The sequence below is a fragment of the Micropterus dolomieu genome, linkage group LG08 (assembly GCF_021292245.1).
Source record: "Micropterus dolomieu isolate WLL.071019.BEF.003 ecotype Adirondacks linkage group LG08, ASM2129224v1, whole genome shotgun sequence".
Taxonomy (NCBI): Eukaryota; Metazoa; Chordata; class Actinopteri; order Centrarchiformes; family Centrarchidae; genus Micropterus; species Micropterus dolomieu.
Genome location: NC_060157.1, coordinates 25,466,158 through 25,476,714, shown reverse-complemented (window position 1 = coordinate 25,476,714; position 10,557 = coordinate 25,466,158). Strand labels below are relative to the sequence as shown.

Below are 10,557 nucleotides of genomic sequence, written 5' to 3'. Positions count from 1 at the left end.
GACAAGCCTGGTCATGTGTTCAGGAAATTATTCCTGCCGTTATTATGTACTGAAAAACCTGAAAAATAGCCTACTGTGGAATGAAGACGGAGAGGGAGATACATTAACGTTAGGCTACCGTAAGAGGGAGTAGGAGCAGAAAGCTGAACAAAAAAGGTGAATAATTAATACCAAATAGGCTAAAGCACTTTTTAGTACTCTGGGTTTTTTGATACAACATTTTAATGCTTAAACACATGCCACACTCACTTGACTCTTCCACCTCCGGTACAGTAGGCGGAAGCACACCTTTTCGATGCTTCAATAAACCCAAAGAAGAAGAAGCAGAGGAAAAGCCGGTGCATTCTGGGATATGAAATGGAACACAATGGCGGTGAAACGACGAGCATGCAATACTCTCACAGTCACATGTTTACTTTTATCACTTCTGCTGCACACTTGTCGGACCTTTGCTGAGGATTTGAAGTGGGATGACAATGGCTACGTGTTGTACTGCCCGTGCATGGGTAACTCACTCTTTGCAGCTCGTGCTTTTGCATAATGTTGTATGAAAAGAAGAGAGCTAGCGAATCCTAAACTTTAGTTTATATCGACAGAGTCGCATGTCGCCTGAATAGGAGCCCACACCTGTGTTGAACCAGTTCGACAGACTGTTCTTAATTCATGACCTTTTATGTCAATAACATTTCAACCTCAAGAACATCAGAGAAGATGAAACAGTAGCTAGTTAGCAGCTAACTTGAGTGTAGTGGAATACGAACTAGTTACTTCACTAGTGTTTGCAAGTCACTTATTAAATAATAACGTTAGTGCTTGATATATATGATATTTGGAAGTACCCAACATTTCCCTCCAGTCATTCAAGTTTCCATTTACCTGTCACAAGCAGCATTACAAAGGTTACTGTTGAAAATGGGAGTGTAAGTGCCCAATGTTATTGTCCCAGGCCGTTTTGGAAACCAGGCAGACCACTTCCTGGGATCTCTGGCCTTTGCAAAGATGTTGAACCGAACCCTGGCAGTCCCTCCCTGGATTGTGTATCGCCACCACACCCCCCCTTACACCAATGTAAGTACAGTCAGTGAGGTGTGACCAACTGTCACTGACAACCTGCGACTGACTGCGATCACAAATGTCACTGTTCCTAAGATAGAGTGAGCACTTGTTACTGCAGCCAAGTCACATAAGTCACTAAAACAAAATAAGGTCGGTAAGAAACAAACTACAAAATAAATAATAACTAAAATATGAAATGAAAATATCATATTACTGCAAATATGTATCAAGTTTACACAGTACAATGATACTGTCCATTAGATTAGGTTAGATTCATCTTTACTGTCATTGCACAGACTACTGAGACAACAAAATCTAAACACATGCACATCAATTTCTAAAGCTGTATAGTGAGGTTCAGGATTGTTCGTGGATGATATTAAACAGAATTAACTGCACTGGAAACACTGGTAATGTATGAATGATGTATCTAGTCTATATATATATATATACACACAGATGGTTCTCTTGGGGGGGTGAAAAGTTCAAAAGCAAAACAGACAGTATTGGAAAAATTTAAATATAATGTTATGAATGAATGTAATAATGTGTATATATAAGTTCAGGTGACCATAGGAGCCCCCTGTCTTCACATAGAGGGGGCTCTTTGAACAAAGTGATGGCTCCATGTATATACTGATTCTGGCACTGGTGTAAATAATAACATCAGTGAGCCAATCCTGTGAATAAGCCTGTATGAGTGCCATATGTAGGACTGTGTCAAGGCTTCTGAGGTTGTCGGCCACTCCTCCGTACCCTTAAACTTATTTTAAGCCTTTAACAACTGGGTTAAGAAGTCGGAAGGTATCGAGACTGTCTAAGACATAAGACTGGTGTTTTCATGAGATCTGTTGACAATAACAAAAATATAAAAATCGCCTTCTTTCCCTTTTAATCCTGAAAGAAAAAAGTCCTGGAAGTGCTGTTTGATTCAATGGTTTTCTATTCTTTTCAGGTTCATGTACCCTACAGTGAGTTCTTCCAGCTGGAGGCCTTGTCTGCTTATCACCGTGTGGTCAGTTTGGAGGACTTCATGGAGGAGCTGGCTCCCAAATACTGGCCCTCAGGACAGAGGAAAGCATACTGCTTCGAGACTGCTGCACAGCGGAGTGCAGACAAGAAATCCTGTCCTATGAAGGTGGCAGTCCAGTGGAGTAGATTATTTGACTAATGAGTGTCAGCTAGCTACAACAAAGTATGATTATCTGATTAGATTGGTTGCTGCTCGCAGATAGTCCACTAATGTATCATTGCTCTTTCCTGGAACGGTGGAAATAGTAAGTAATGGTGAAAGTAAAGAAGCATTAAATGTGTTTAAGCACTCTACATTGCTCGACCACCTCGGCAATAAATGACGTTGACTGCGAGTGGAAAGGGTGAAGGTGAAATGCTGCCCTCTGGCGCCCCATAAACTTCCAAATATGAGCTACAATCTCAGAATTATAACGCTGCTGTTACTGTTTCATTGTTCTGACACTGACGGCTGGTTCTGATTTACTTTCAGGATGGAAACCCGTTTGGTCCATTTTGGGATAATGTCGGTGTGGAATTCGACAAGTCTGTCTTGTTTGGTGGCATTTCTTTCAGTGCCTACCACCAACCTCAGTGGATGAAGAAGTGGGTACATGTTAGACCAGCCTCACTGTGCCGTAGACACATTTAGGATGAACAAAGATGACATAAAAACTACCGTGTCCTCAGAAGGAACATTGTTAGCCTTAAACATTATGAATAACTAATGAGGTTTCCATTTGCCATAGATTTTTAATGGCACAGGTAGTACCTCCTCTGAAGCTGATAACAGGCAGATTCTCCTCATGCTTCCCCTGTTGGAATAGGTTCCCTCCCTCAGAGCACCCTGTGCTGGCACTGCCTGGGGCTCCTGCCCAGTTCCCAGTGATAGAAGAGCATGTGGGCCTGCAGCGCTACATGGTGTGGTCAGACAAGATGGTAAAGGAGGGAGAAGAGCACATTGCTACCCTGCTGACCAGGCCATACGTTAGCATTCACCTGAGGATTGGCATTGACTGGGTGAGGTGCTTCACAACGTATGAACGAGGGTTTGGACAAACATGGGTTGTCTTCTCTCTCTTTGTGTTTTTCATTGTCTCCTTCACTCGTGTGCTCACGTACAGACATGTTTGTTCACACATAGATATCATGGACAGTCACATTTCGGTTTCTACCAGCGAATGAAGTCCGCTCAGTTCACGCCTGTATACCAGCATTTTACCAAGCACCACGGTTTTTTACATCTAAATCTAAAGCAACAGTCCATTTCCCTATACGTTCGGACTTCCTGTATGTGTCTCTCAGCTCCAGACTCATTTAAAAACACATCACAAATATATTGTTTCTATTTTTAAAAAGGCTCAGAAATTTCCTAAAACAGATGACCACTAGTTTGTTTTTATGAATCGTTAATCAAGCAGGAGGAATTAGTGCATTTGTTTGTTGAGTATTTGGGGAAGCAGTGTATGTGGTGTATGTGTGTGACTGAGTCAGAAAAAACTACAGTGGTGATGAGGGAACATGTCACCCAGTGCAACAGTGTGGCTCGCTGATGTGTTTTTAGTTTCTGGAAAACAATGGAGCTCTATGGTTCAGATGAATAGTATATATTTGTTGACAATAAGAAAATGTATCCTTTAATCACAATTCAGAGCCATGGTAGAGTTTGGGTGACATTTGCACCTTTACAGTCAGTACTAGGTTGCTTCTTATCCCCTTCATCATCTGGTCACATCTAAATCTGTTTTTTAATCCACCCTTACAGCAAAATGCCTGCAAAATGCTGAAGAGTGGCGACGCAGGGCCTCACTTTATGGCTTCTCCTCAGTGTGTTGGCTACAACCGCCAGACAGCTTTGCCTCTCACCATGAACATGTGCCTTCCTGACCTGGCAGAGATACGCAGAGCTGTCAAGCTGTGGGTGAAGAAGACCTCTGCACGCTCTGTCTACATTGCCACTGACTCAGAATCCCACAGTAGGGATATTGAAAAGCTTTTCAAGGGCAAGGTGGGTTTGTAAAGCTTCTGTAATGCAATTACAAGCATGTCATAAGAAACTTCTGCTTCACATTTGGCTCCTTTTGCTTCTGTCATGTGTGACTTAAAATGTAACTTGAACCAACAAGCTACATTTTGACTGTAGCACAATTTGGAAAACAGGTTTTGTCACAATTCTTTACATAGTTTACAGACACACTTTAATATGTCTTAACCCACAGTCAGAATCCTGCCCTTCTTGTATTGTGTACATATTATTGTCTGATAAGGACATTTTACTGGCCAGGATATGCGTTTTTCACACCAGGCATTTTTACAATACACTTGGTTACTGTTATGGTAACCAAAATGGTATTCCAATCTGTTTTTCAGGTGAAAGTGGTGAGTCTTCAGCCAGACTCGGCCCAAATGGACCTGTACATCTTAGGTCGAGCTGATCACTTTATCGGAAACTGCGTCTCCTCCTTTTCTGCCTTTGTGAAGAGAGAACGGGACGTCCATGGCCTTCCGTCCTCCTATTTTGGCATGGACAAGCCAGGGAAACAAAACAAAGAAGAACTCTGAGCACTCGGTTCACGTGGTCCTCCTCTGGGCGCTAATGCTGGATGACTGTCATGAGGAGGCGAGAGAGCATGTGAAGGCAGAGAATATTTATATATGAAATGATGGTTCATAGTGTGTAAAGACGGGTTTTAGAATGGGTTTTAATCTATGAGAAAGTAGGAAGGCCCTATAACATAGGATTTAGCAGGTCAGTAGTGTAATGTCTGAAATATTATGGACATGGACAGCTGCTGCCAAGAAACACTGTTTTTCACTGTTCACTGTCAAGATAGCTTTTGTTCAGTATACTTAAGCCGGTAACATTTCTTTTAGCTACTGCCATAGTCTGTAGCTGCAACCATGTTTTGCAGTTCAGACATATTAGAGGGACCTCTTGTGACCTCAGTGAACCCTGGAAAAGACTGACTGCAGTGTCAGCGATCATGGTCTCCCTCTTCTTTCCCTCCCTACCTTGCCATCCCTCCATGTCTTTCCAGCTTGCTCTTTCCTTTCCTCTCTGCCCTCCATTCCAAGAAGAGCACAGTAACCGATCCTCCTGTACATACTAATTATAGGAAAGAAAAAGGAGACGAGTCTTTCCACCTCTCAATTTACCAGGACCAAAAGCTGATGAAATGTGTGGAACCCTGTACTGAGTGTTTTGGGGACAGTATTATTATTCAGTGAATGTGAACACATGTTTCAGGGATGTTTTTAGGGGAGAGAAAAGAGTTGATTTGCACTGGATGAATTGATTAAATGCATGTGTGTGAAGTGTACAAAGCAGAGAGTGCAATGATTTTGAACTTAAATGTTTTCTATAATGTTTTTCACCAATAAAGTGATGCACACTCATTTTTAAAGAACCAACAGCCTCGGTCTGTTTATCTTCCCCACTGGAAGCTTAGCACTGAGTCCAGATGAATCAGCTGATATGCTAAGCTATGCGTGACTTGGTTGCCAGATATGGGCAAGGAGACTTTTAATTAGTATTCTTCATAATGCACGTGGGCTTGCAACCTGGTTATTCACAGTTGAATAAATGTATATTTCTCGCGATTCTATATTTAAGTACAATACATATACTCACTTAGAATGACAGTATCTATATGGGTTAGTATGTTTTTACCATAGACTATATGGTTTTTACCTTTTTATATGCAGTGTATGGTTTTTACTCGTACTTCTTTCGGGGGATGTTGTGGCTGAATCTGGCAACCGTGTATCCCGGACCGTTGAGCAGCGGCTAATGGCTGACTGGGAGTTCAGGATTAGCAAACGTTCCCCACTGGTAAATATGTAAAGATGTTTCTGTGTGGCTGGTGGAAAGTTGTGTGTTGTGTTTCATGGGTTTTACGTGTCTAAAGTATTTTTTAGGAGTAAATTAGGGCGATATGTTGTGTTAATGTTTGCCCTCGCTACTACTAGCCAGGTAACGTTAATGCTACCAGACTTGTGTAGCTGAGGTTACCAGTGTGTTTGTCGTTGCTAGGCCGGTCTTGTGGTCTCCTTGTGGGCTGCACTTTGCATACGCTAACGTTGGTTAGCTGACCCGCTACTTTCACGAATCGTTGCTAACAATAATTGAGCAACTACCGTAAAACCGGACGGTTTATCAACATGCTACTGCGGGTAGAGTGCCACAACGGCTGTCACTTAGTAACCTTAAATTCCAGCGTTGATTATCGTTTATGGTTGCTGGTTAATGGGCTAAATTTAGTTAGGTAACGTTAGCTAAACTGAGGCAGTGGCACCGGTGTATTACCTAAGAGCTAACTTAACGTTACAGCAGCTAAATTCTGCCTTTCACCGCTGTCAAGTAACGTTATGGAGGGGTTATTAATTTCGATCAACTAAGTTACATTTCACCTCGTCAGTTCTCAGGCGTGCTGTTCTTGTTTTGTGACATCTGGAAAAATCTTATTACGCTCAACTAGCTTAAGTTGTCAAGATCAAGAGAGGTGAACTGCAGTACAGGTGTCAGTGTAAGGATAGCTATATGGTTGCTAAAGTACAGGGTGGTTAAATTAGTCTTACAGGTTGTATTTTAAAAATGTGCGTAACGTTAGTGCATTTACCATCAAGATGATAATGATGATAATAATAATTACTTATTGTTATTATTATTAAGTTTTAATTAATTAAAACTTAAATTTATATGGCGCCTTTCATGAAACCCAAGGACACTTTATAGAATTGACTATATGTGACACAACAACAAATTTTTTGAGAAAAGCTACTGCTTTGGGAGTTTAAAGGCTGTGGAGAACAGATGGTGTTTGAGGAGTGTTTTAAACATGTCCAGGGATGAAGCATTGCGGATATATGCAGGACAAGATTGTGAGTCACCATGACAATTGCCATTGCAGGTTTGTCCTAATCCCTGAATGTGTTTTCTCAGCAGGTTCTGATGTGGGCATTTGTATTGGTAAACAGTTCCTGAAACTGCACTTGGAAGACAGTGCATAGAAAGTGCCAAACCGAGTTGGTTGGCAGCAGCTCTGCAACATGTCCAAGAGCAAGAGCTCCGAGTCGGTCAAGGTGGTGGTCCGCTGTCGCCCTATGAATGAAAAAGAGCGGGCAGCCAAGTTTGAAAGGGTGGTCTCTGTTGATGTCAAATTGGGCCAAATTATTGTCAGGAACCCCAGAGAGGCCTCAGCCAATGAACTCCCCAAAGTCTTCACTTATGATTCTGTCTACGACTCAAACTCCAAACAAATAGATCTGTATGATGAAACCTTCAGGCCCCTGGTGGATTCAGTTCTTCTTGGATTCAATGGGACCATTTTTGCCTATGGGCAGACGGGTACAGGGAAAACGTACACTATGGAGGGGGTGAGAAATGATCCAGAGAGGAGAGGGGTGATCCCAAACTCCTTTGAGCACATCTTCACTCACATTTCACGGTCCCAGAATCAGCAATACCTGGTGAGAGCATCATATCTAGAAATTTACCAAGAGGAGATCAGAGACTTGCTCTCTAAGGACCAGTCACGTCGTCTCGAGCTTAGAGAGAGGCCCGACACGGGTGTGTATGTCAAAGACCTTTCATCGTTTGTCACCAAGAGTGTGCGGGAGATCGAACATGTCATGAATGTGGGCAACCAGAATCGTTCAGTGGGGGCTACTAACATGAATGAACACAGCTCCCGTTCTCACGCCATCTTTGTCATCACCGTCGAGTGCAGTGAGTTGGGTGTGGATGGGGAGAATCATATCAGAGTAGGCAAACTGAACCTGGTAGATTTAGCTGGTAGTGAAAGACAGACCAAGACTGGTGCTCAGGGTGAGAGGCTTAAAGAGGCCACTAAGATCAATCTGTCACTTTCTGCCCTGGGGAATGTCATATCAGCTCTGGTGGATGGCAGAAGCAGCCACATCCCCTACAGGGATTCAAAACTCACTCGTCTGCTGCAGGACTCTCTGGGGGGAAATGCCCGCACCGTCATGGTTGCCAACATCGGCCCGGCATCCTACAATTTGGAGGAGACCTTGACAACGCTGCGCTACTCCAACAGGGCTAAGAACATCAAGAATAAACCACGTATCAACGAGGACCCCAAGGACGCCCTGCTCAGGGAGTTTCAGGAGGAGATTGCGAGGCTGAAGGCACAGCTGCAAAAACGCTCAGGAAAGAAGAAAAAGAGGAGGCAGAGGAGGAGGGCCGGGGAAGGGAGCGACGGTGAGGATCTGGATGAAGAAGAGACAGAGGACGATGAGGAAGATGTGGAAGACAAAGGGGATTACTGGCGGGAGCAGCAGGAGAAGCTGGAGAGAGAGAGAAAGGCTATCATGGATGATCACAGTCTGGTGGCTGAGGAGAAAGTTCGGCTGCTTAAAGAGAAGGAGAAGAAAATGGAAGACTTGAAGAGGGAGAGGGAGGCCGGCGAGATGCTCTCAGCCAAAGTGAAGGTAAGCAGATTTAGTTTCATTGAATTCCACATTGTTTGCCCTCAAATGACCTCACACAAGGTAGTGGATCTTCTCATTTGTAAATAGACCAGTTGCGACTGCTTTTCCCTCCCATACGCCTTGAAGTGGGTTTCATCCCCCCCCCCCCCCTCCCTTTCCATTCAGGCGATGGAGAGTAAGCTCCTGGTAGGGGGAAAGAACATTGTGGATCACACCAATGAGCAACAGAAAATGCTGGAGCTGAAGAGGCAGGAAATCGCTGAACAGGTATACCACACATCTGAAACTTGAATCCCATCTTAATTAGAGAACTTGTTTGAAGGTCACAAGGATCAAAAATGTGATCACAGGTTACAGGAAAGTTGTTTTTAATTTAGGGTGGGTGAGATCGATTCCCGCCACTTGGCGAGTGTCAGGTGCAGACTACAAGACTTCTGTCACAATTTTACTGACAGGATAGTTCAGAGACAATGTTTTCATTCCTTTGTGAGCTGTCCCAGATGCAATGACCGGTTTAAACCTGCTTTTTTGATTGATTTTACTGTAGTCCAAAACCAGGGTCACTTTACAATAGCGCAGCGCAGCGCACAGCCACTAATTATAATATGAATGCAATACAAGTCATTAAATGAGCTAAATGAAAGGGGGATTGAGGGACATAATAAGACGAATGAAAGACAAAATATAGAGAAGAGGGTGGAATCAGGCTTTTAGTTTTCAGTTCTCTATGTGAGTGTACTTCAAGTCTGATGTAACTGAGATTTCCTTGAATAAAGGGTTAAATCACTTTTTCTCTTCTCCACTGCAACCTTCCTTGTGGCTTGGGTAAATCTCATCTGTGCTATTTATACACCTGTTGTTTTGTATGATACAAAGACAACGTGTGTCTGGGAGAGAATGCATAACCTCTTCCGTCTGCCCTATAGACTTCTCGTGTTGGATTAATGTTGTAATAAGTACACCAGGTGCCGTTCTTTAAACATTGCATAACTATTCCAGGCTAATATACAGTTTCAAGCTAAAATACTCCTGTTATCATCAGCTAGTTTTGTATGCAGTTGAAATATATAGATTATATTTTTTAAGCATGGAGGAAGCCATTTTTAAGGTCGCATATTATTATTATTATTATCATGTCCCCAGTGTATCTAAAAACCCCCAATCTATGAAAAAAATCCATCCTCTCATTCTCCAGCTCAGTCTTTCAGTCAAAGTGTGTGCTGGATGGATGGATGGTCGGTCTTGTATTCAGTACTTGGCTTGAGTCAACGCATAAACCGTCACTAACTTTTTAAAATAATAAAACATTATTATTGATAGATGTATTCTGGAGTCTTTTATATCCCTGTATACCCGGAGTCACTATCTTCATTATTAGCCATCATTGCACATTCTCCACAGTCTTCCACTTTATATTGCGGCCCTTGTTGTTTCCCTATAATGCATTGTTTTTTAATGATGGCCATTTTGCTTTACATTATCCCTTACTTGACTGATTGTCAAGTTTGTGTACCACATGACAACCTCACTTTCAATCAGTGACACCTTTTTAACCTCGTTACACCTGGAGTAAATGTTTGTGTTTTATTCCAGAAACGGCGAGAGCGAGAGATGCAGCAGCAGGTGGAGAGTCGTGACGAGGAGACTCTGGAGCTGAAGGAGACCTACAGCTCTCTGCAGCAGGAGGTTGACATCAAAACCAAGAAGCTAAAAAAGGTATCCGCTGCATCCTTTGATGGTCTGAGTTAGGGTTGGGCGATGTCTACCATGAAACATTGGGATGGATGATGTCATCGGGTGTCCGCGCGCGGGGGTCTTATGTGCAGTCATCTTATGTGCATGTGTTCTCGCACAGACTTCACTCGGTAAAGAAATGGTAGACTAATAACTTACGTTACAAGTCGCGGTGGATATTTTACGCACGGACCAGGTAAAGCAGCAGTGAACACACAGAGTGCAGATGTTGGCTTCAGTTGTTTGATTGGCTGCGTCATTAATAAGCCGACATGCAGCTCAGCTGCTGCCGTGATAATGGAT

General features: G+C 42.9%; 2 protein-coding genes across 6 annotated transcripts in view; both read left to right on the top strand.

Moving 5' to 3' along the window:
* Window positions 1–344: 344 nt before the first annotated feature.
* pofut1 (protein O-fucosyltransferase 1) lies at window positions 345–5,474 on the top strand. The gene is made up of 7 exons (XM_046055444.1): window positions 345–506; window positions 947–1,068; window positions 2,012–2,194; window positions 2,561–2,673; window positions 2,895–3,087; window positions 3,833–4,075; window positions 4,438–5,474. Exons 1-7 carry the CDS (start codon window positions 353–355, stop codon window positions 4,627–4,629), a joined length of 1,200 nt encoding a protein of 399 aa, XP_045911400.1. The 5' UTR covers window positions 345–352; the 3' UTR covers window positions 4,630–5,474.
* Window positions 5,475–5,680: 206 nt separating this feature from the next.
* Window positions 5,681–10,557, top strand: part of kif3b (kinesin family member 3B) — a 12,873-nt gene continuing 7,996 nt past the window's right edge. Inside the window, exons 1-4 of one of the 5 annotated variants that reach the window (XM_046055437.1) lie at window positions 5,681–5,899; window positions 7,013–8,520; window positions 8,686–8,787; window positions 10,114–10,236. In XM_046055437.1, coding sequence (XP_045911393.1) covers window positions 7,117–8,520; window positions 8,686–8,787; window positions 10,114–10,236 — 1,629 coding nt within the window. In that variant the 5' untranslated portion in view covers window positions 5,681–5,899; window positions 7,013–7,116. Of the gene's footprint in view, window positions 5,900–5,936; window positions 6,041–6,122; window positions 6,241–6,358; window positions 6,594–7,009; window positions 8,521–8,685; window positions 8,788–10,113; window positions 10,237–10,557 lie in introns of those variants that run through there. The other 4 variants (XM_046055436.1, XM_046055440.1, XM_046055439.1 and 1 more) reach the window with 4 other exon arrangements.